The 26,513-nt window shown below is 27.7% G+C and overlaps 2 protein-coding genes and 1 long non-coding RNA gene across 7 annotated transcripts; 1 reads left to right on the forward strand and 2 right to left on the reverse strand.

The window, feature by feature from the left end:
- The first annotated feature begins 1,230 nt into the window (after positions 1 to 1,230).
- LOC130669638 (uncharacterized) lies at positions 1,231 to 26,069 on the forward strand. 5 transcript variants are annotated; one of them, XM_057472633.1, is made up of 5 exons: positions 1,231 to 1,395; positions 18,775 to 18,852; positions 20,803 to 21,757; positions 23,405 to 23,495; positions 23,605 to 26,068. In XM_057472633.1, exons 2-5 carry the CDS (start codon positions 18,801 to 18,803, stop codon positions 23,713 to 23,715), a joined length of 1,209 nt encoding a protein of 402 aa, XP_057328616.1. In that variant the 5' UTR covers positions 1,231 to 1,395; positions 18,775 to 18,800; the 3' UTR covers positions 23,716 to 26,068. The 5 variants fall into 5 exon arrangements, with proteins under 5 accessions (XP_057328616.1, XP_057328619.1, XP_057328618.1 ...); XM_057472636.1 differs by lacking the exon at positions 1,231 to 1,395 and adding an exon at positions 9,845 to 9,913; XM_057472635.1 differs by lacking the exon at positions 1,231 to 1,395 and adding an exon at positions 9,859 to 10,001.
- Positions 4,580 to 9,749, reverse strand: LOC130669640 (uncharacterized). Its single transcript, XR_008990228.1, has 3 exons — positions 9,399 to 9,749; positions 9,230 to 9,320; positions 4,580 to 4,644 (listed from the first exon to the last, which is right to left on the reverse strand). It is a non-coding gene; the product is annotated as an uncharacterized LOC130669640 (long non-coding RNA).
- LOC130669639 (uncharacterized) lies at positions 10,974 to 13,075 on the reverse strand. The gene is made up of 2 exons (XM_057472639.1): positions 12,239 to 13,075; positions 10,974 to 12,171 (listed from the first exon to the last, which is right to left on the reverse strand). The coding sequence occupies exons 1-2, from the start codon at positions 12,650 to 12,652 to the stop codon at positions 11,434 to 11,436; spliced, it is 1,152 nt and encodes a 383-aa protein (XP_057328622.1). The 5' UTR covers positions 12,653 to 13,075; the 3' UTR covers positions 10,974 to 11,433.
- Positions 26,070 to 26,513: the final 444 nt, after the last annotated feature.

Raw genomic sequence — 26,513 nt, forward strand, 5'->3', positions numbered from 1 at the left:
TATCTGGATTTAAATTTTTAAATTTTTATTCAATAAATATTTATAACAATTCCTTTCTAAACAAATGAATGAAAATTGCTTTTTTTTCACCGTCTAAACCAGAATGATCTCTTAAATAATAATTGTTGTAACTTTTGATAAATTCAAAATAATATTTAAATTATATTTGATCAATATTCGTAGCGCGGAAATAAAATTTAAAAGTTAAAATTTTTTTTGAGTCGCCACTGGCATTTAAAAAATGTTGAATTTGCTTCTAGTATCATCCAAATTTTGTTTTTAAATTTGAATACAAATTAGTGTTGAACACTGGGAGACAAAATAACTTTTAGTAAATACTGTTTTTTTTTTTCTTGAATTAAATTTTGTATTGTGCGGACCGTTTATAACACGTGAGTGTGAATGTAGCAGACATCAGACAAATTTAAAATTATTAATAAATCAAGTAAATAATTAAGAAAATATTTTTAAAAAATGCGCATTTAAAACATTTTTAAACTAATAAGTGAATTTTTTACAAATACTATTTTTTAAATTATTTACTCGATTTATTCATAATTTTAAATTTGTCTGATGTCTGCTGCATTCACCCTCGTTTATAATGAATGATCCTGAAGTTAGCAGACAATGCAAAATTTTTGGATTTTTTTTTTAACAATTAAATTTGAAGAAAAAAAAAAACTAAAAATATGCACATGTAGAAAATTTAAAAAACTATAGGTGCAATTTTTTCATATATTTTTTTTCTTCTGGTTTATCGTCTAAAAAAGAAATCAAAAAATGATTAGACGTCTGCTAACTTCAGTATCATTATAATGATCCTGAAGTTAGCAGACAATTAAAATTTTTTGGTTTTTTTTGTCAACAAGTCCATTACAAAAATACAAAAACGAAAAATATGCACATGTAGAAAATTTTAAAAATTACAGGTGCAAATTTTTCAAATATTTTTTTTTTCATAATTTATTGCTTAAAAAAATCAAAAAATTATTAGACGTCGGCTAACTTCAGTATCATCGTTTGTACCATACAGATTATGTTGATTTAAACGCAATATTTTTTACTATGAGCGCTTATATAATTAAATATAAATGATCAAACTCTACATTCATGATTAATTTTCGTATTGACCGCCATTTTTAAACCTTTGAAAAGTCTGTTACTTAACCGGTTAAAGTGGTAACCTAAAAAATAAAGAGTGGTCATTTTACTTTACTGATTCGCCAATGAAAGCAACGTCAGGTGAGCCTGAGAAAATGGCTCATGTTGTGAACTAGTACTACGCACGACGTCTGCTCTATATAAAAGATATTAATTTCCCAAGGAATTATTAATTTTTTTTAATTTTATAATGAGACATTGTTGTTTTATGTCGTGATTTATTTAACTCGCTCGGTAAGTCTATATATATAATTCTATCAAAATATGCTTTGCTGTATAGATATATTTTTTTTTTTATTATAAGTATAAATGGACAACGTGTATAAAAAAATTTGTTTCAATTTTAAAAAAGGGAATTCAAAAATTTTTTTTAAAAATCGTAATTTAAATTGCAGTATAGAATATAAATATTTTTCTGTTAAAATTTAAATTTTTCGATCTGTTAAATTATTTTGAAAAGTCGACGGCTAAAAAATTGTTTTTAGAAAGAGAAAGTGAATTTACATTGAGCAATAAATTCAAATAGTGAAGAAATTTTAAAATAGTGCAGTAAACAAAAACACAGTTGTCATATTAAATGCATGACCTCTATTGATAAATAATAAGGATTTGTAGCATTGAATTGTTTATATTCTGTATATATATTTATTGTATACAATGAAGTTGTCTTAAACTTATGAATTAAACTAATTAATATTAATTAGTTATTGATCTAATAACAACTGAGTATTTTTGTTATAAATCTTGATATATTTTTTATTACGTTCTTAAAAAATTGATAATTTTTGAAAAAATTCTGGCCGGACGTAAAAATTTTCTACTTTCTATTTATCATGTGGTAATTAAATGTTATGCATTTGTGTAAAAAATAAAAACATATGCCCGAGAATGACAGATGGCTCTTGCCACGTGTTTGGTTTAAAGAATTTTTACTTGTTCGGTTTTCCGTAAAAATATAAACATTCTAGCGATTAAGGATCGAACGCATATTTTTTAGTTATTTTTCATTTCTTATTTCCCGCTTGAAAAAATTTATGATGCTGAAATTGGCCGACGTCAAATAAATTTTGGATTTTTTTAAAAATTATCAACTTGAATAAAAAAAAAATTTTTTAAAATTGCACTTATAGTTTTTTTAATTTTCTACATGTGCATATTTTTAGTTTTTTTTTTCTTCAAATTTAGTTGTTCAAAAAAAAAAATTCAAAAATTTTTAATTGTCTGCTAACTTCAGGATCGTAAAAATTTTATATATCAAAAAATATATGAATATTATAATGTGATATATTGCACAATATATAAAGTAATATTTTTGCGGTATTAATATATGATAATATATTGAAAAAAAATATATTGCTACAATATATTAATTATATATGTATCAATATAACTTTGTTTATGTATGTTTAGCATATATATCTCGGTATATTTTATTATATACTGATATATTGTATTGAAAGTAGTATATTTATTAATATACAGCATGATTTATATTTTTTATATAAGTTTTCTAGTATATTGCAAAATATATGGAACTCCATATATTTTTCGTACTATGGTATGTTACATAATAAAAACCATACATTTTAGTTTGTAATTTTACAGTAACATACAGACAATATATCACTAATTATATAGGTCAAAATATATATAAATTTTATTATATTATACTTTATAAATTACATATATACCATCCATATATGACAAAAATATATTGAGCATTAAATGATATAATATATATAGAGAAATATAAAACATTATATAAATAGAAATATATTATTAAAAATATATAATCCAATATATGTAAAAAACATATATTCATAAATGTATATATTTTTGCCGCCATATATTTATCACATATTCACCATATATATTCTTATATATTTTTAACAATATATAGCTTTTCCATGCGGGTTTATACACAGAAAAGAGGATTTTTTGCTCAAAAAATATTTTGCACTATGAAATAAAAAAATTTTTAAGACTAGACTTGGCGCGAGAAATTTTTTCTTGGCTCAGGAAATTTCTGTCTCATCCCAAGAAAATTTTTTGTGTTTAATTCACGATGCAAAACATTTTTTGGAGCAAGTAACAATTTTTTGCGTAAGAACTCATTTTTTTCTGTGTATATTTTCAATTTTTTACAGTAATAGATCTTGAGAATAAAGTATTTAAAATTTTAGCTATCAGATGTTAAAATAAAATATTTCGTATATGCAGAGAATTTTATATTAGTAACAATTACCCGAAAGTTTTAGGCATCGGTGTGACAACTCGATATTCTTGAAAATTATACTAAGGTAAGGGACCCAGTTTCTGACCTATTTAGAGTGCCGGTTGAAGTTATACTATAATAATTAATGTAAGATTTAACTTAATGTGAAAAACGAGCCACCTGTAGTCACTGAGTGACTGCCCGAATATTACTACTAAATTTATAAAATACGCAGAAAAAAAGGATTTCTTGCCGTAATAAAATTTTAATTTGCACCAAGAAATTTTATGCATTATCAATTAAATACAAAAATTGTCTTGGGGCGAGAAAAGATTTTTTTGGTCAAGAAATAATTCCTTGCGCCAAGTAATTTTTTCTAGTTCTAAATAAATTTTTGTTTTCAATTCTCAATGCAAAAAATTTCTTGGAGTAAGTAAAAATTTTCTTTAGGGGGGTAAAGATTTTTTGTGTCAATGAATCCTTTTTTTTTCTATGCACACTTTTTTGGCTTTGAGCAGCTTCCAAAAACCAAAAGGGAGCATAAAAATCTGTGATTTTGGAATAAGTAACACGAAATAAATAATATAGCTATATTTTCAGTGACATTCAGTCATATTTAGTGACGGAATAATTAAAGTATTAATTTATTTAAAGAAAATAAATACGATCGTCTTTTTTCTCGCGTAATTTAAATGTAATTCGAATGATATAGATAAATCTATTTATCTCAATACTTGACAATTAAAAAGAGTTTAAACTATGGAAAGGCACAAATTCAAGTCAAGACCTATCTAATGATAGCAATTTAAATAACATTAACCAATTCTATCATATAGACATGCCGGGAACAAAATTTTCCTTATTCTCTTAATAATATAAATAATAATTTTATCGACTAGTTTAGGGATTTTCAAATAAAGACATGCGCGTAAAATGATTATTTGAATTTAATTAATAATCTAAATTAACGTTTTAAAAATTGACATTCAGAAACCCAGTTTCTGACCCTCAGAATTCTTCAGGTCGTAGTTTCTGACCCTTACAGTGGCCTAGTTTCTGATCCTCAAATTACATAAACCATGATTAGGTTATGAAGTATTGACTAGGTTTTAGTAAACTAAAATTCTTATTTAGATAAATAAATTAAATATTTATTATAACAAAAACATAATTTTTCAATATTTACAATATAAATAATTAAAGTCCCTTTAGCTAGCGCCTGTTCTCATTATTTTTCATCGTAGCTCGTTGTCTTTTTTCATAAACTCCTAAATAAAAAAACAGAAAAAAATTAATTTTGTCATAATAAAAATATTATTCAACTAAAAGAGCCATAACAATTTAATTACTATCGAAATTGACATTATTTTTACGATAATTGTAGCACTCCAAGAATATGTACTTTCAAGATCTAATTATGATCTTTTATTTATGAAAATGGATATTAAATGTTAATTTATCACTGTATTGTGAATTATAGTAGCAAATAATTTAAGAAAATTATAAGATTGCTATTTTTACATTTTATAGACATGTAATTAAACAGATAACTTCGCTCGCAGTAAGTTATAATTTTAGGGTCAATGACTCCACCATACCTTTAAAATTGAGCCTAGTTATTGGGCCTCAAATTTCAACGACAAAACTCATTTTAATATGTTTTATAAATGTATTAAAATAAATTTCAATTAAATTTTGATCTATCCATCTATTTTTAGTTGAATTTTTTTACTTACGTGATAACTAGTGTACAGATTCAATCGTCGTACCTCCTAATGTAAACTGTTTAGACTCTACTTAAAAAATGACTTCCTCAGCCGCTTATGGTTAAAATATTTGTTTTTATTCAGTTAATATTTTGTATGTTTTTTAAATTGCCATTAATTAGGCTCAGAATAAATTACTATTAATTAAGAAAAAATTGATTTTCTTTTTAAAGTTATAGTTTTTTAAGTAAGTATGAAAAAAGTTGAAAAAGTCAGAAACTGGGTCAGGGTCAACAACTGGGTCTTTTACCTTATTTTTTCCAGTGATTTTTAATAAAATATTATCGAAATGTACGCGGCGAAATTATTCTCGATTGAAATGCTATCGCGTCATAGTAAAGCCGGAACATGTTGGCCACCTGACGGAAGTTAAAATAAACACATGCAAAAATTACTATTGCCATAGTAAGACGGCTGAGGCAGCCGTTCGGCACGCGCGTGGCTCGGGCGATCACCGAAGTTAAGTAGCATCGAGCATGATCACTACTTGGCTGGGTGACCGTTTAGCCACGCGTCGGGTTCGAACGAAGGTCTCTGATCGTTAGGCGCGGGATGAAGATCCAGTGGTCGGTAAAATGGGAATTTTATCGATCACTGGAGCTTCACCCAAACTAAATCTGTATTGGCTAGGTTTTCTCTGTGGTTTTCCTAGCCACTGCACCTCCATTGCACAAGGGAGCTTGTAGGGCATCACCGTAATGATGCAGTACAGTATAAGCACAAGTCGGGCCACATCCGCACAATAAGGAAGCAGTTTGCGATTTGAAGGCAAAAATGTAAAAAGATACTCCTGTATTCTATACATTGAAATAAAGAAAAATAAAATAAATATTATTGCCATAGTAAAGTTTAAAATGGTTACAGTAATTTGGGATGAATTCCGTATCAGTTTGACTTTGGCCATAGTAATTTATGCCATAGGCCATAGTTGTTTATTTAAAATTCCGTCAGATGGCAAACATGGTCCGGCTTTACTATACTATTACAGTATTTTAAACAAGAATAATTTCTCCATGGACTTTAAAGAATGACTATTTTTTGTAGAACACAGTAATATTTCTGACTTATCAAAAAATTTATTACTTAATTTTAATATTTACAATAAAAAATAACTGGATCCAATAGAAAATTTATTAATTTAAATTCAAAAATTCCATCTCTGGAACTTTGTACTACGCATCATAGTAATTTTATAAAAAATTGTATAAATTCGAGTTTGTTCGGAAATATTTGGCTCTTTTCGTTCATTCTAGTACTTATAGGTTAGATTGAATTACGTGGCGTGATGAAGCGTAAGCGATATGTATTTCAATGCTTATAAAATTTTTGATAAATTGAGTAGACTGTTTTTATTATTGCTACTGCTGATTTATTTGACTAAATAAATTATAATGGGAGGGGGAGGGAGGTATCGCTTACTGTGACAAAATGTGATAAGGAAGGTCGGGGTCGATAAAAAATCGTCTTATTCGAAGCTCATCAGACAATTTTTCAAACTTTTCTCTCGGTTTTTTAAAATTTTATTTTTTTGTTACGATAGAAAGTCATTTGTTTCATATTTGTAAATATATAAATTTATTATAAAATATGGAAATTTGTGTACTATTAAATACCATATATCATCTACAGAGTGGGGGGATTATCTTTTACCTCCCAATATTGATAGCGGGGGTCGCAGAAAATGTGACATTACGTGACGGAGTGGAGGGGGGGGGGATTCTGTTCTATGTATTCCAAAAATTTCTAGGGAATCGGTAATTTTTACCATAATTTCATAGTGCCTTCATGCTACTATTACTATAGTAATTTTTCTATAAATCTTTGACGTAAAAAATATCGTATAATTCTCTGAGTGTTTAATAACTTTGATGACTATTATTCCCTATTCAAAAGTTCCCGTTTGAATAGATTCTATGGGAACTTGCAGAAATGTTTTATTGAAAACTCTCTTTGATCTCATGAAAACAGTCGAATTCCTCATCGAATTCAATTGTTTTTCACCATACCCGCAGCGAAAGTTTAAATTCCTGCCTTGTTTAGAAGGAAGAAAGTTATTCTTTTCTCTCAGAGTCCAATTTATTACAATTGGAGACATCTAAACTATACATACTAGTAATTATTTTACATCCAATGTAGTAAAATCTACCTCACTGAGTGGTTGAAGTGACCACACGAATAGTAATCATTACATATAGAGTAGTTGATAGGACCCCAAGTGTGGACGGAGAAATTATTCTTGTTTTAAATGCTATGGTGTCACTTTTTTTTAAGGTGTGTATATATTATTAGGCCTCGGGTAATCCCATATCCGGCCACTTAGTCAAATACAGTTTTCATATCAAATTCAAATTCATTTTTTAACCAGTCAAATTCCTAAGTCGACGACAGGATGAATCCCAGGTTCGAAAGACCTCACAACTTTTTTGTGAAAAATTTTTTCGGCAATTGTTGGGATTCGAACCCACGCCTGGCCAGTGAACAAGTTCGAGAGATCTAGGTCTTACGCCTTAGAGCGCTCGGTCATGATCACCGGTTCTAGGGTGTCATAATAATACTGGACCATGTTGGCCACCTAGCGGAAATTGAAATAAATTCATGCAAAAATTACTATGGTCATAGTAGTTTTTCCATGCGTTGATTTCAATTTCTTTTAGGTGGCCGACATGGTCCGGCATTACTATGACACCATCGCATTTTGAACAAAAATAATTTCTCCGTGTGGTTGTCGATACTAAAGATTTTTTTACTCTAGTCGATTAGTAAATATAACTATAGCCCTGCTGTTGTAAATACGATATATTGTCATTCAGTTTATCACAAACGGAAGTCAAACGAACACACAATATAGTTAAATTCATACTAGTTCATTGGAATAACTGTTACTCCATCATTTTTTTTCGTGGACGTCCCAATTCGCGTGTTTGCCACCCTCGCCTTTAATTCGGGTAGGCAATTATACACGCGACTTGGAATGTCCTACTTTTCCCCCCTAGGTGTGTAATTTACTATTATTAAAAAACAACCGTAGTTTTGAATCTAAATTATAGTGCAACAAATGAGGCATTGGATCATAGATCAAAACATTATATTTTCTAATCCTGATGAAATCATTGTTCGTTTTGGGTTTTATGAAAATAATTTAAGTTATTTAGTAAACTAAATACAGTGCAACCTTGATATAACGAAACTAAAGGGAAATAGAAATTATTCGTTATATCGAGTTATTCGTAATAGTAAGGTTTGTTATATATAGGTTATATTAAACTCGATTCGTTATAACAAGGTAAACAAATTTCCACTAATAAATAACAACTCATTTAAATCAAAACACAGAATTATTTATTTGAAAACGTTTAAATCAGTTTCTGGTCAAAATAGAAATCGTTATCAATATATAAGCATAGAATATTAACATAGAATGTAATAAGGAATAATGATAGCTTAATCTTCATTTTTCGTTTCTTTACTCGAAAAAAAGTCATAAATTGTTGTCTGCTTGCCAATGTTAGTTATCATATCATTTTCCGTTTTTCTGCAACACTCAAAGAACACCTTTTCCGTTTTTCAGCCATTGCTACGTTGAAACTACTAACAATTACTAACAGCAGTGTTTACATTAAATTTCATCAAACAGCAATGACTATCTTATGAAGAATTAAACGTGTCAGCACTCATTAAGACATTAGTTATTGTGGAATTAAGTGGGGATAATTTGTAAGATACCTTATGTAGAGGTTATAGGCTAGAAAATTCGTTATATAAAGGTCAATAATAGTTTCTATCTATATTCTGCAATGATTGAACTTTCGTTATAGTGAGGTTGTTTGAAAAATTTATTCGTAATGTAAAGGTATATTTTACATAGACCCTTATGGGCAGTTCTGGGGGATTTTTAAAAATTCGTTAAATCGAGGAATTCGTTATATTGAGGCTCGTTATATTAAGGTTACACTGTAGTCGATAAACTTTATAGAACGTGTGTAGTTCTTAAGGATTGGAAAATAGTTTTACTTTGAATATTAAATGGAAGCGAACTTTACTAATTACGTTTATTACATTTAAGTAGTTTAGCTGATAATGTCATTACCTACTTATGATCCAGGACACAAAACCACCTCTACCTTACAACTTTAGTATGTCCGAATAGCGGAAAACATTCTGCTTATATATTACGTGCTCTGAAAACAGAATAAGTGTTTTATAAACCAACAAATAAAATAAACATTCCATTGATACATCAGAGCATAATAATATACCGAGTTCTAGTTTTATTCCAGAGATCATTAAACTCGAAGAGTATTTAATTTTTTTTTCCACATTAAAGTTCGGACTAGATGATGAACAAAAAAAAGAAAAAGGGAATCTAAAAGCGTGGATTAAAAAATTATTAATAAATCTTTCACTCACAGATTCGTTTCGCGCAGTGAACCTGCTATTATTTTTTGCATCAATGTACATTGAGATATAATGAAAGTATTTAGAAAAGTATGTACTGTCTACAATTAACAAAAGTGAAAATAATCAGAGATACATCGATCATTTTAATTGATAAATAAAAACACATACGATTTATATATACTTTTTATATTTTTATCTTACGGAAGAGGAGTGGCTTGGACACGCGGACGCACCTCTGACGAGTATAATCACACACATACTTAGTTTAACTATAAACAAGAGTTTCTTTAGGATGGAGAGGGATATGAGATGACACTGAAGCGCATAGATGCGAAAAGAGAATAGTCCTTGATACAGCTAGTTAGTAGTAACGGTAATCTTTGATTATTTGCTTCGATAAATTCCTATGTTAGTCATAGTTTTTGTACTTGAAAAAGTAGTTAAGGTGTTGTGCTAATAAGGTATGAAATTTGGTGTTAAAAAGTGCCAATGAAAAAACGCGATTATTAAACTATTTTCGAGATGTTTACTGCATGTTTAAGATATTATTTAAGCATGAGAATAAATCATCATTCGATACTTTGGTGACGTTTCTGAAGGAATTATTGTCACACTAAATTAAGAGACGTGTTTATTTTTAAACATTAAAAGTACGCAGTAAAAAATATTGAGTATCTGTGTTAAATTTTTTGTGTTAAATCAACACATTTCACTGTCTGACTCGGAAATTTTAAATCGATCTACTATTCAACACTTTAGAGTGTTAACGAGTACAAATATTCAAATTATTATTTATTAGGTGTTACTTTAAAATTAACACTAAATTTATGTTGAAAACTCAATCGAATAAATTTAATTTCAAAATTTTGATTATTAATATATTAAATTTAGCATTTTTCTAAAACTGGAATGTTTATCATATTTTCAAAAAAATTAAGTTATAATTTTGAGTTCTTTTATGTAATGCAAAAATTATTTTTTCGCTGAATAAAAATGTGTTTTTGATTTTTTAAAAGCAATTAATTGATTTACATTCCATAACTGGTATGAAATATCACGCGATTTTTTTTTTAAATCTTGATTAATAAAAACATTGTTTATTATCGAAAAATAGGTGAATGTTGAATTAGTAGTTTATCTATCGAGATTATCTATCGTCTTAGACTCGATTGTACTAGATAAATACATTAGTTTTTGTGACAGATATTTGAAATTTACTACATTTAGTGCCTATAAATGGCAGGTTATAAATCCGCGTTTATTTATTTGGTAAGATTGTTTTTAGTATTTGTTGAAAATTAGAGAGAAGTCGGTAAGTGAACGAATTAAAATGATGATAAATTTTGTCACAAGATGGCTCGTTAAGTTACTTCGATATTTTTTGGTCGTTTGCTATCGCACATGTAACCAAAATAGCTATTTTCGATACGTAGGATTAAAAAGAGGGTTTGCGGCATGCTTGGATTGGCGACACAAGTCTTGGGTTATGCCGCATTCTCAACGAGAACGAGTACATACATCTTTCTCGCACGAGCGAAGCGAGTGCGAGAGAGATGTAGGTACGAGTTCTCGTTGTGAATGTAACATATCCCTAGACGAGTGTTGACAATACATGCATACCGTATCCCTCTTTTTAATTTTATGTATCGAACAATATTTTTTATAATGACTGCCTTTAAAGTTTAATTGAGAGGAATTCAATCATTCAAAAAATAAAAAATTACCTCCTGAATATAAATAATTGTACAGGTGTAAATAATAACAATCTATTAATGTTTTATTTTGTAATTGAACTCTTAATTTCTGTTTTAATTTTAATTTTCTTTTGAATTACATTAATCTAAAAATTTTTTAGTATTATTTTTCCGTAAGAATAATTAGTACATATAATATTTATTTATTATCAAAGTTGAAATTGACGGTACAATTGTGGAACGAGAAATTCATATTTTTAGAAGGCATGGTAATTGTTGATGAAATATCAAGATTCTTATGTACAGTAGTATTTTGTACTTGAGACACTACAGCAGATAAATTATCTTTAACTAATTCATTTTGGTTAATATCTTCAGTAATTTCAATATTAGCTTCACTCGTTTCAATAGTCTGATTTTCTTTATTCAAAATTATATTTTTTTTTATTTTACTGGCGATTTCTTTTTTGTTTCCTACCGAATCATCGATGTATCCTTCAGCAACATTACTAGATTTCCATCCTCCGTGACGTTTTAACGTTAGCAAATCAGCGCCTGCATCAGCTAGTAATGTTGCTGAAGTACGTCGTAATGAGTGACCTGTATATAATTCCGGTTCAGGTAGTTTTAAATACTCAGCAATTATTTTCGGAATAGAACCAATTTTGTTTATTCCCATCGGCTGTTGTTGGCATTTACCATTGGCGTATTTTAAAAAAAAACGATCAATCTTTGTTTCTTTTGGGCGTGTTGACATATATTTTTTTACCACTTCATTAAATGTATCGATAATAGTAAATGACCTGGCAACGTTAGTTTTAGTTTTAGGTAATTGGACAAGTATAGTAGATTCGTCAACAATTTTTATATTATTAGTAGTCATACTCGATAATTCACCGCGCCTGCACGCCCCACTTACGCCAAAAATTAAAATAGCCTAAAAATAATAGTTAATTTTTTAATTCACAGATTATAAGTGAGAATTTAAATTATTATAAACTTACTTTTAAAGCAAGATATATTTCATCAGGAGCTTCATTTAAGAATTTTTCTACTTCATTTGATGTTAGAGTTTTAGCTTTCTTAGGTTTATATCCAATCGATTTGTTTTTTAAAAAAGCTGTGACTTTCCCATAATTTTTTATGTCCACATTATGATTTAATAAAATTGTCGTTTTTATCATCGAAAACTGTGACCATAATGTCGATGGTGATAATGTTTCAGACAGGTGATTTAAATAGGCTAATATTACAGTCTCGGAGAACGATTCTGTCTTATTTAATTTACGCCAATCTAAAAACTTATCATAAGCTTTGTTGTATAACGCTTTTGATTTTTTGGGTAAAAGATTTAGCGTCGCTTTTTGTGCCGCAGCAACCAAATTTGGTGGAGTACACTGTCGCGTTAAATCGGCCATAGTTTATTAAAATCTATGTTTTTAATAATGTGGCAATTTTTTATGAACAATAAATAATATAATATTATAATTTTCACAATCAAACACACAGGTTATGATTTTCAATAAGAATAAGACACATATGATCACAATGCTGGTTTCCAATTGTCGTCTTTCTATTTGCGCATGTGCGGATTTCAGGATAAACGCGACAGTAGGAGTATATGGAGAAAAAAGTATCGCTATCTCTTTTTAACTCGAGTGAACGACGGTCGCTAGGTAATTTGAATACATTTCCTATAGCCAATTACTTTTCAGCACAGTAAAATCATGCTGAAAAGTCCAACAGCTGATTTTTCGACATCGTTGTATAGTTTCGTCGAGTTATCGAGAGAAAGACCTATTTTACTCGCGCTACACGACGCTCGAATATTGAACTTTAAAGGCAGGAGTTATAAAAAATATTTTTTGATCCGATGATGACGTCACTATTAGAACGATTAGGTATCTTTTTTACCAGCTGCATCTTATCTAATATTTTTAGCTGCCGGCTATAGGCGCTAAATGTCGTAGATTACAAGGGTCTGTCACAAAAAATAATTGTTGTCACTTTTAATAATTTCAAAATAATGTATAAATTATATTTAACCAATCATCGTAGTACAAAAATGAAATGTAACGTAATAATTGTTGCGTGGATTAATTTAATGTAGGATTTTTATAAGACTCCACGTGATTGTTCTTTGATTGACTACAAATCATATGAGACTAATCCGAGTAACATTGGCCACCCCAATTTTATGGAAAACGATTTCAAAATATTGAAATTTTAACACGGGCTCTTATGGAGAATTGAGATTTACGGGTGATTTTTTTTAATAAAATCAAAACGCTATGTAGGATCTTTCTAAAAATTTAATATGTTATCAAAACTGAAATTACAAACCACATAAAAAAATGATAATTATTGACCACGTCGTTTCTGAATTATAATTTATCAAAGCTTGAAACTTTTTAAAAATTTTAAAGATGTACCAAAACAGTAGTGTGATGTGGCAACAGCGCTTATATTATATATAGCCAGATAAGCGCGCGAAAATACAAATAGGCACATAATATAAAAATATAACCAATAAATAAAATTAACGATCATTACTAATTCGAATTATTCTATTATTAATAAAAAAATTAATTGATTAATAAAATTAAATTTTTGTAAATTTATGAAAGGGAAACGTTTTATGAATTTGTTTTCAAACAAAATGAAGATAATTTAACATTTATTTTTTATTTATCCTAAAAATAAATACATTGTTCAAACGTTTCGTTTGATAACTTTTTAGTGTTTATTATGAATAAAATAGAAAAATAATAAAATTTATAGATTAAATAACGTGTATATAAAACATGTGTATGCGCAGTAACAGTGAACAGTGTTGCCTCGATCACTTCTTGAATATTATGGATGTATGTGTATTAGACTGGGCCAAAAAAATCGACTATTTTTTTTTTAACGATACTGTAAAAATATTATTTGAAATGACAAAAAAAATTATTGTGAAAATTTGAGCCCTTAATATTGATATTAAGAGGTGTGTCATCGCAACTTTTGATTTTTTTAATGAGAGGGTTTTTGTCTCATAACTCTCAAACCATCGAGATTAACGAAATCGACTTGGATACATTTTTTGAAGGAAATTTGATGTTCTACAAAAAAAGTCTGATTGAAATTTTTTGTCAGATGAACCGTTTTCTTATAATCATGCTTTGAACATTGGTATGATTTCAAAATTTGATTGTTCAACTTTTGGAATTTTGTAATTCATGTAAAAATAAGTTTCCGGAAAAAGCTAATGAATATTCTTGCAGGAAATTGAATGTCCTAAAAAAAAAGTCTCTTAACAATTTTCGATAAATTCACTCCTTTAAAAGTTATTCAAGATTATTGAAGTCGTTTTACTTAACTTCAACCTTGAATAACTTTTGAAGGAGTGAATTTAGCGAAAATTGTTAAGAGACTTTTTTTGTAGAGCATTCAATTTCCTTCAAGAATATTTATTGACTTTTTCCAGAAACTTTTTTTTACATGAATTACAAAATTTCAAGTTTGAACAATCAAATTTAATAATCATACCAATGTTCAAATCATGATTATAAGGAAACGGTTCATCTGATGAAAAATTTTAATCAAACCTTTTTTGTAGAACATCAAATTTCCTTTAAAAAATGTATCCAAGTCGATTTCGTTAATCTCGATGGTTTGAGAGTGATGAGACAAAAACCCGCTCATTAAAAAAATCAAAAATTGCGATGATACACCTCTTAATATCAATATTAAAGGCTCAAATTTTCACAATAATTTTTTTTTGTCATCTCAAATAATATTTTCACAGTATCGTTAAAAAAAAAATAGTTGATTTTTTTGGCCCAGTTAATGTGTATATAAACCCATTGACACTACTTGGGTCTATGTGATAGCAATGTGACTGTAATTTTACAAAAGTTTCCGATGAGCCGCGTTCAACTAACCCCTTCAGTTATACTGTTTTTTAAATTTGGTATGCTATACTTTTGAACGTGACTACTTCGAAACAACTACCTTAAAAAGTGTTGAATTTACTGCTGGTATTACCCGAATTTCGAGTTTAAATTTAGTGTTGAACACTGAGAGAAAAAATAACTTCTAGTAAATATTGTATTTTCTTCTTACAAAAAATTATGATATTGTAAATTTTCAATCCACTATATTTTTAGTGCAAAAATTTGAAAACTTCATTAAAAATAATTTTCTTAATCGAAAAAATTTGAGTTCAGCTCGAAAATTGCTGATCGTCTTTTTTTGGAATAGTGTAAATAAATTTGCATTTTCTACTGTCAAGAAAATATTTTACTTTCATTATAAAATTAATAATATAATTTTTATTGACTTATCAGAAAAAATATTATTTTTACAAAAGCTATTCTTTTTGTTAGTTAAATTCCACCCCAAGTAGTCTGTGTTAAAATAAAAAAAACACAAATATTGTGCGCACCGTTTCTATCACCCAGAATATGTCATTTTTAATACAACACTTTTTACTATGCACGTATTTTCGTTGAAAAAATTTTTCGCTTAGATTATGCTGCAATTGTTTTACTTAAGTAAGCTCTTTTTTTTTTGCATTTTTATTTTTATAATAAAATAAAACTCTCATTCATGTTTTTTCAACAAATCTGTGTAACAAGGCCGTTTGTTATGTCTTTAAATAGTTTATTATTAAAAAAAAAGAACTTGTTGTTTTGTCGTAAGAAGAAAGTTTCCATTAGTTTGTTATTACAATACATAGGATATATACGTCAAGTACTAAAGTATGTTTCATAACGTATCATTTGAAAAAACAAATATTTGAACTTTTTTTGTACTCTCTAAAACTAAATTAGTGAAAAACCACTAATTACTTGTGAATATTCACTAATATAAATTGTCCAAAGTATACGACTATGAATTAGTGACTATTCACTTTTTGAATTAGTAAAAAAAACAACATATAGAATTAGTGAAAATTTCACTGATTGAATTAGTCAAAAATGTACTAATTCACTTGTTGACGAGGATTTATTTGGAAAAATATTGTATCGTTGCTAATAATATTGTATCAAAATATTATTATTATTATTTGTAATTGATTATAAAATTTTTTTAGCAACTTGATCGACTAAATTAACAATTAAAATTACTTTCATACGGTAAATATTTATATCATAATTATAACTCATAACCTGATTCTATTGTCAATGATGGTTTTGATTCAGGTTCGGTAAAAAAAGTTGGAGTAAAAATATAAAGCTATTAAAAAATAACAAGATGTATTATTTAGCAACTAAATTAGGTTTTATTTAATTAACTTACTTGAATTAATACTGTTCAGTTGTATTTAAAAATTATCGTAATTAATTTTGCCCTGAATTTGATAATTCAACGATAGAATAAAAAGTCCTTAAGCGAGGCGCCACTAGTAATCATTGTAGAATCCGGGGAATCACTAATGAATTAGTGAATCTAATTCAAAATCACTAATTTTGTAGTGAATTTTAAGATCACTATTTCAATTAGTGAAATTTTCCTTATTTAGTTTTAGAGAGTAGAATTTCGGGCACGTCCTTTAGAAATAAGACTTTAAATTTATGAATAGATTACTGTCATTTCCCCTTTTTCTATATATTAATTTAAAAAAATAAAATGTTTAATATAAATAATATGATTAGTAAAAACTAAATATTAGATGATTATTTATATTTAAAATTTTGTTGATGATAAAGTGAAAAATAAACAAAGTATGCCGGCATGCAATAATTTGAACTACATATGAAAATAATGTTCGTTTTGAAAAAAAAATAAGTAGTTCTTATTTTATTACTTTTTATGAAGTTTATTTACAAATAAATAATTCAATTACAGAATAAATAAAATATATACAAGCAATACTTTTTTTCTTAAATTATTAAGCTTATAATTACATAGGAGGAGCGCATGATCCATCGGGCAGAACATCTTCTCCTGGTCCACATGTTTTATCTTTAGGATCAGGAATATCATCAATATAGCCGACGGACGTCGGTGCAACAACTTTTTGTATAAAGACATCGTTTTCTTTAGCTTTTGATTCATTTTTATATTCCTCGATGAGCTTAGCGAAAATTTCATCGTGAAGAAAGTCATTTTTTTCACTTTTCTTCGATTCATTATCATTATTTTTTTTAATCACATATGAATTTACAGGCAAGATAATAAAACTAATATATATAAATGTCGAACATAAAATCAATAATTTCATATCCATATTTTTTAAATGAAATATTTCGAATCTTATAACTGGAATAACAATAAAAATTATTATATATAATCAGAATTATTTAGATTAAAAATTAGTTACTTTTTTTTTTTAAAATAATTATTTATATAAATAAAATACATACTCACTTTTAGTATTGTTTATAAAATCGAATAATTTTCGAAGTTTTTGGTTTTTTTAGTTGTATCAAACTGTAAGACAGAGTTTGGAGTTATGATTTGAATTTCATTTTACTTACCGTTAAATACTATTTTTTTTGTTTACTTCATCCCTGAATAACGTCATCATAACATTGTTTTGACGTACAAAAGTTGAGTATGAGCTAAAAAAAACAATAATATAAAATTTGTATCGAAGCTATCAGCGATGATTCACAAATAAAAGTGGGTGTGTTACCGTAAAATTAAATAATAATAGCCGTAGGCAAGAAGATAAAACGTGGACGTTATCAACAGCCAACAGGTCAAATGACCTGTCGTCAATTTTTAGTCTAAAAACAATATTGTTTACTATTAGTTCTTACTAGTATCCTATTTTTATCTACGTCAATTTTTCTATATTTTGGTTTTGTTATTTTATAGAGATTTAATGATACTATTTTTTTTATGCGTAATCTATAATCATTTCTATTTATAACTTTTTTTATAAAAACAAAATATTTTCTAAAAAAAATATTACTGTTCGATCATTAGTATGACGTCAAATTATATAGGAATTCCTGCGTAAAAGAAGTCGTTGAAAAAGTCAAATGAAAACATTGTTTACTATCGAAAAATTGGTGAATGTTGAACAATATCTGTTGTCACTTTTAATAATTTTAAAATAATAAATAAATTATATTCAACTTTTGTTTTCGTTTCGTAATGAAATATTTTTATTAGGCCCAAAAATCCTTTTCTATGTTTGTCTAAAATTTTGTTTATCCACGTAAAGAAATTTTCTTTAAAAATTACCGTTAAATTCACTACAATCGTGGGACGAATGGCACGACCTAATCATTTGTCGGTAAGTGAGATAATTTTTAACTTTTTTTCAACAAATTTTACCGTAGTCTACTGTAAATTTTAATCGGTTTTCGGTAAATTTTATGAAGTTTACCACAAAATAGATATATTTTTTCGTAATTTTTATTTAAAAAATGGTAATAATTGAAAGCGCCGCATTATGTCCCACAATTACAGTGAATTTAACCGTAATTTTTATAGAAAATTTCTTTCCATGTCGATATACCGGTCCAGTTTATTAGTATACAGTTGAATAAATTTAAAATTATGATTTTCCGCAAAATCTAATCATAATTTTTGGTTTCAGAAGGTAAATTTCTTTCGGATGACGCGATGACGCTCCACTGGTGGATGCATTGGTTCTGGGTGACCTCGCAAATCGTTGGTGAGTCATTTGTAAATGTTGTTAATCAATGAATATAGTTATACTGTTCTTTAGTTGAATTTTTATATGGAGAATTTTATGCCAATGCGGTCATTTTAAAAAATTTTGATTTTTGATTTGCTCGACTTTGTTTTTTTTTTTTGTATTTTCCGGGCTTTTCGCAAATAATTTCTTAAAAATAAACTGCATGAGATCTTTTATCATTATTATTGTTTATATTTGTTGTGCTTAGAAAAATCAAATCTAAACAATTTTAAAAGTTTTTTTATACTCGATTTTAGAATTTAAATTTAAAAATAATTTATTTTTCAAACTGAGTGTATTCCCGTGTTTTTTTTTTTCTTACCCAAGAAAATTTTTGTTTTCAATTCATAATACAAAAAAATTGTTAAGGACAAGTAAAACTTTTCTTGGGACGAGCAAAAATATTTTTTTCTGTGTACGCTTCTAACTATTTCAATATTTCTAACAACAGTTTGACCCTACACTCAGATAATTAAGTAATTGTGTTTATTATGCTAAATTTTTAGTTCCAATCATCTAGAATGATTGGAACGTTTTTCAATACAAAAATCGTTTGTGTTATAATTTGTTTTAATAGAATTAATAATTATTGGATGATAACTTCTGCAATAAATTTCGTAACAGTTACTATCAGGATGTTAACAATTACCATCAGGATGATAACAGTTACTATCAAGGGTGGTAATTAATATTATTGATTGCAATGAAAAAATTAATCGAAAATTCAATAATTTTCAAGTACTGCTGCAAAATTGTAAATTTTTCATTCCAAATATACTTAAGTTTTATTTATAAAATTTTTACAAGAAAATGACCAATCTTCAAAAGTTAGAATACAAGTATTAAATTTATTTTTGTGACAGACACTTGAAATCTTCGACATTTAGCGCCTATAGCCGGCAGCTAAAAATATTAGATAAGATACAGCTGGTAAAAAAGATACCTAATCGTTCTAATAGTGACGTCATCATCGGATCAAAAAATATTTTTTGGTTACATGTGCGATAGCAAACGACCAAAAAATATTGAAGTAACTTAACGAGCCATCTTGTGACAAAATTTATCATCATTTTAATTCGTCCACTTACCGACTTCTCTCTAATTTTCAACAAATACTCAAAACAATCTTACCAAATAAATAAACGCGGATTTATAACCTGCCATTTATAGGCACTAAATGTAGTAAATTTCAAATATCTGTCACAAAAACTAATGTATTTATCTAGTACAATCGAGTCTAAGACGCTCGTGTGTTGGTACCCTTGCCTTCGGCTCGGGCACCAATCTTCACACTCACGTCTTAAACACGATAGCACTCGATAGATAAACTACTATTATATTATAAACTCTTCATCGGCGTACTAGCCCTATTTTTAATTTTACTTTCAAATTGTAAATAAATATTTTCTATTTAAATTCATAATTTAGTAAAGTACATTTTATTGTTTAAAATTTTGAAATAAGTTATTGTACAGTCGTCTAGATCAGTGTAAAATAAAAACTTCCAAGCGAGAGAGCTTCTGTCAATATCTTTTAATGATTGAGTATGCGATTCAAAATAAGAACCATCCAAGTACTGAGTAATAAATAAAATTTGGTCATTATTAACATTTAGTATTTTTTGAACCCTGTAACTATTATAATTTCTGATGGTTACTGTGAGCATCTGGATTGTAAATATAACTATTTAGAATAATAATAATAATTATAACTCTAGTTAACATACAGGATTGTAACAATTATCATAAATATGGTGAATATTACAATCTAGATGATTTATCCAATCATCTAGATAATATTCACTACTATCGGATTGATGGTAGAAATTTTAACATAACCAGATAGTAGTTTTTATTACTTAATTTTCTGTGTAGAATATTTTCGTTTGTTTAACAAAAATGTTTAATTAAATTTTTTATTGGACAGTTATTTTGGGAATTCCTATTTCATTGGAAACGAGAGATCCATCTATAAAATATGAGTCGACTACTGCATGGCAAAGTGTCACTGATAAAATGACAACAAATTCTGATCAAGTTTCAACCGAACCAGAACCTATAATAGCAAACATGAGAAAAGCTAAAGCAATTAATTTTTATCAACCGTCCATTAAAGGAAATTTAGCTACTAATCCTTCGATAAGTAGGCCGTCCACAAATGCTTCCATAGCTTTAAACAACCCCCAAGAAAATCCCGAGTATCGTAATAACGGTATCATAAACCCGTATACATTTAATCCTAATGAACGTACTGCTAATTTCTGGAGTGGTCAAACCGAAATACAAAGAGAGGAACTGATCGATAATTTTCGTACTAAAAATGATAAAGTTTACGAGAAACGAAAAGACACAAGAATTACATGGATTCTCACTACTGTTAGACCGCCAACAAGACGGAAAAGTGATGACGAAGAACCCGAGAGCAAATTTCAAAACTTTAGTACTACCGAGGAAAAAGATCTCACTGTTCTGCCCTTGAGACTTGAAGAGAGAATAAAATTAGTAGTAAATAGAACCCAAGTCACGACTGGTGATGACAATGGAACGATATTTAGTACTGGGATTTTCAACAGTTCCGAAGATATTGAAATAGATCAAGAACTAGCGGAACCTCGGGTTTCTTCAGCTACTAGAGTACCAATTTTTCATACTGACTCTACGCGGCTTAGTCGGGCTAGGAATGCTTTTGTCAGTGACTTCCAATTAGATCGGGCGCAGGATCGTTCTTCCCAAGATGATGATGAGGAAATTGACAGTGGAAATATTATTAACAGTATTAATGTTCGACCTACGGCTTTCGATATTGCTCTCATTACCGGAAGCTGTTTGGCTATGGTTGTTTTTCTTAGTGCGATGATCAGTTTTGGATTTATTATGTACAGGTTCGTAAAAACTCTTTATTGAAATACAGTCGAATTCCATTAACTCGGAACTTTCCCTTAATCTTGACCCCTACTACAAGCTACGATGTCTTCCACTTGCTGCTATACATTTGTATATCTTTGTATATTTATATTGGACTGGGCCAAAAAAATCGACTATTTATTTTATTTTTAAAGTATATCGAAAATATTGTTTGGGATGACAAAAAGAGAATTATTGTGGAAATTAGAGCCCTTTATATTAATATTGAGAGGTCAATCATCGTAATTTTTGATTTTTTTTTTACTGAGCGAGTTTTTGTCTCATAACTCCCAAACCATTGAGATAAACGAAATTGACTTTGATACATTTTTTGAAGGAAATTAAATGTTCTACAAAAAAAGTCTCTTAATATTTTTTGCTAAATTCACTCCTTCACAAGTTATTCAAGGTTAAAGTTGAAGTCAAAACAAAATTCTTTTTTTTTCTGCTGTAGATGTAATTTTTTGGGTAAATTGAAAAATTGGTTCTTTTTATCGATGATAATTTTTATTTTATTCACAAAATTACTAAACATTTGAGAAAATTATAATATACTCGCATAAAAGAGCTGTCTTTTTTAAAAAATGGCATTTTCACTATTTTTAAATCGTTTAATTAATAAAAATCGTGTTGTATTCGCATTGGAAATTTTGGCCCAGTCTAATTTATACTACACGGAAAAAAATGAACTATATAAATTAAGAATGACAAGTAATATAATGATAAAGTGATCAGTAAATACCATCATTCTAAATAGTAATTTTTTTATTTATGATCAAAACGTGAATAATTACAGGATAAGTATGAAAGTTTATTGTTTATGTAAGAAAAATTACTATTTGAACTTTAAAAATCGTAACTGATACTTAGAAAATAGACGAAACGTATTATAAAATTTACTATTTGAATGTTAAAATTCCCCATATTGACAACCGGGTTCCGGGTTATAATTTCAAATAGTAATTTTTAAAGTTCATTTTTTTCCGTGTAGAGGTGTGCGAATATTCGAATTACCGAATTATTCATATGTAACTGAAGATCGGAACGTTTTTCGCGCAACGAAAATGAAAAAAAGTTATGTAATTTAACTGCTTAAGAAGAAGTTCCGGAGATTGAAGGTGGTCTGATTTTTGGCTGACATACCAGCATTCATATGCGAAACATTTCAGAAAGCTAGTCATCCAGCCGATTTTTTGCTTTCGAATTTTTTATTTTCGTTGAGCAAAGAACGTTTCGATCTTCAGGTACATATTATTCATCTCGAATCGAATCGAATTATTCGAATAGTTCGAATTATTCGAATAATCCAAATGTTCCAAGTCATTTGGATAGTTTGAATAACATAAATGTTTACGAATAATGGAATACTTGCCTTTTAAAGTACCAAAAAAATTTAATTTAAAATTATTTTTCATACAATAAAGACAATGGTTTGGAAAATAACTAATAATTCAATTATTTAATTTTACTATGTGTCGTAATTTACTTTTTAAAGGCGAAGGGGCATTCGATAAGTCGGAATCTCTAGTAAATTTCCGCTCCTCCGTAGACTAACTGTCCGAGTTAATAGAAATTAGCTACAAATATGAGTTCATTGTTGATATTATTATTTTTATTATTTATAGGCGGAAATATTTAAATCCACCGCAGACTTTGAACAGTGATAAATGCAGTAATCCTGATAGTTCTGGTTACATCGATGATTCTACGATTCGAGTAAGTTATTTTCTGTTTCATTGTTTCGTATTCTCTCATTGATTATTATATTTATAATGAATAATGACCATAGTTGATAGTTATTTATATACATATCTTTTGTTTCAAGGATAATTCCGAAGAAATGTATAGTTTGGACAATGATTCCTTTTTAAACTCTCTTGAAGCAATGACAATACAAAATTATTGGACAGACAGTGTGAAGCATACTAAGCTATGACATTAAACCATGATGCTTTTAGTCTTAGAAAATAAATGATAAGAATAAGAGCAGTAAAAAATATTGTGTTGAAATCCAGATGATCTATGTGTTATAAATGATCCACATAATTTTTGTGTTATTTTTTAACACAGACTACTTGTGTTGGAATTTCACAGAAAAAAAAATAGCTTTTGTAATAATTTCTTGTAAGAAGAAAAAACAATATTTACTGTAAGTTATTTTTTCTTGCAGTATTCAAAACTAAATTTGTGTTAAAATTTAAATACGAAATTTTGGTTAAACCAGAAGTAAATGCAACACTTTTTAAATGCCAGAGGCGACACAAAAAATGTTAACTTTTGCATTTTATTTTTGTACTACGAATATTGATTAAATATAATGTATATATTATTTTAAAGTTATTAAAAGTGACAACAAGTATTATTCAACATTCAACTATTATTTGATAGTAGTCAATGTTTTTCAGTCAAAATTTGAAAACAAAACACGTGATAATTCATACCAGTTGTAAATAGTAAATTACTTAGGGAAGGAAAGGGGGGCAAAACGAAGTACTTGAAGAAATATTAAGTTTTCGGGGACTCAAATACGTTGAATCTTTTATTTTTTAATGATTTGAAGTGAATAGAACAAATGTTCAGCTACCATTAAAAAAAAATTTATTTTGTACGGGCAAAGTGGGGTACCCCCTTAAAAAGGTCGAAAGAAAAAAATTTCGGTGCCGCTACCTGTTACTCTCGAATAAAATAACCTTGACAAAATAACCTAAAAAATAACTTTGTTATAAAATAACCTAAAAAAATTCACATAAATCTACAACGATAAATGTCGTACTTGCAGGTTATTGTTGTTCAGATTATTTTATAACAAAGTTATTTTGTTACGAGGTTATTTTGTTCGAGGGCAATTTGTGACGAAACCAAAATTTCTGGAATTGGACACTCGATTTTTGAGAAAATTTAACAAAAAAAAATCAAAACAAAGCTCAATTATATTTAGAGAATATGGAATGTCTAAGAAACATTTTCAAAACTAAGCTTTTTTTCCAATTTTGAAGGTAATTTCATTTAAAAAACCAAAAACACATTTTTTTTAATGAAATCAAATTTTTACATCACCGATAAAATAATTCAAAATTATAACTAAATTTTTTTTGCAAATATAATAAAAATTTCAGACTTTGGTAAATCGTAAATTTGATATATTAATAATCATAAATTTGAAAGTCAAATTGACATTCATAAATTGTCGATTTGACTCTAATTTTTAAAATAATTATTTCGTGACTATCGAGTGAGATTCCAACATAAATTTAGTGTTGATTGTAAAGTAGCACTAAAATAATAATCCGAATTATTGTACCAGTTAACACTTTAAAGTGTTAAATAGTAAATCAATCGGAATTTTAAAGTACCCCAGTGAAATGTGATGACTTGACACAAAATCATCACTCAAAATAATTTAACACACACACAATATTTTTTACTGTGAATGAAAATATAAAGAATAAAAAAAATAAAATATTAAAATTAACATCACAAAAGCGCAATATTAATTTTCAATATTGTCTCTTTGTTTGTGAAATAAATAGTGCAATAAACTTATGTACTTAACTATAAGTTGTAAAATAGGCGAGTCGAAAAAAAAAGAGTGAAAGGTAAACACGAAAAAGAAAGTTGTAGTCTGAGTACAAATAAGAATTTATTTTAGTTTTAGAAAATAACATACAACACATAAGATGGAAACAAATGTATTCATATATATGTAAATAATTTAAATGGACGAGGTTTAAGTATTTGATAAATATTAAAAATTTCTATGCATTATATAAGATTTGACATCACATACGTATCGTTAAAATTATTAAACAAATCTATTTGTATTTTAATTGTATTATTTTATTTTTTTATTTAACTTATAAAAGTAATTGGTTTTTTAAAAATATTTTTTTAGAATTAGTATTAATTACGACAATTGGACCAATGTAATGTAGTTTGTAGTTAATTGCCTTTGTATGACATATCCATTAATCGTTAATGCTATTCGTTTTTTAATTCAATTCACAACAGATTAACAGTATAGCGAAAATTATGTAGTATTAATACCGGAAGTACATATAAATAATTGTTTTGTCTACTATTTCTTTGTCAATATTCTCTATTATCATTTTCGTGTTAAAAATTATATGTAATTCTTTGAAATTAGATGTGTAAAAAAATTTATGTTCGTTAAGAAAGAGTGCGTTCATTGTGATAAGAATTCAGAAAGTTTTATTTTAATTGTAAAATTATTATTAATCCATTTTATTAATTATTAATATACATGAATAAAAGATATATATTATTATCAATGCATAAATTTTATTTTTATTTATTTATTTAAAGATAAACGTGGGTTTTTTTTCATTGACCCGCTCAATTGTGCTGATAAGTACACTAGGGTGAGCCATTTTAGGGCACTTTTTTTTTCTTCAACGTACTAACAGCTTCTACAGTTGTAGGAAGATAAAATAATATGCCTGTTGAAATTGGAGCCATTAATATTAATATTAAAAGGTGTCTCATCGCGATTTTCTATGTCCCGTTCAAATAATATGGAGAAAAATAATAAGTTTTGAATTTTATACCTCGGCAATGGCATTGTACAGACAATAAGAAAGTATTATTTAATTTTATCGCGTACGAGTTGAAATATAATAAATTAATTATCAAATCGTTTTTGTATTGGGACATTTACCTCAGCTCAATTGAAAAGTTACGGTGGTAATATTATTAATTTATTTAATGTTGTTTGAT

This window comes from Microplitis mediator, chromosome 6 (assembly GCF_029852145.1).
Source record: "Microplitis mediator isolate UGA2020A chromosome 6, iyMicMedi2.1, whole genome shotgun sequence".
NCBI lineage: Eukaryota > Metazoa > Arthropoda > Insecta > Hymenoptera > Braconidae > Microplitis > Microplitis mediator.

Excerpts from the sequence above, each read along its gene's own strand:
- LOC130669638 (XM_057472633.1), top strand. The coding sequence starts at position 18,801 with ATGACGCTCCACTGGTGGATGCATTGGTTCTGGGTGACCTCGCAAATC. Across the intron at positions 18,853-20,802 it reads GGTGACCTCGCAAATCGTTG|TTATTTTGGGAATTCCTATT; the intron begins GTGAGTCATTTG and ends TTTATTGGACAG. Across the intron at positions 23,496-23,604 it reads TCGATGATTCTACGATTCGA|GATAATTCCGAAGAAATGTA; the intron begins GTAAGTTATTTT and ends TTTTGTTTCAAG.
- LOC130669639 (XM_057472639.1), bottom strand. The coding sequence starts at position 12,652 with ATGGCCGATTTAACGCGACAGTGTACTCCACCAAATTTGGTTGCTGCG. Across the intron at positions 12,172-12,238 it reads AAATATATCTTGCTTTAAAA|GCTATTTTAATTTTTGGCGT; the intron begins GTAAGTTTATAA and ends TATTATTTTTAG.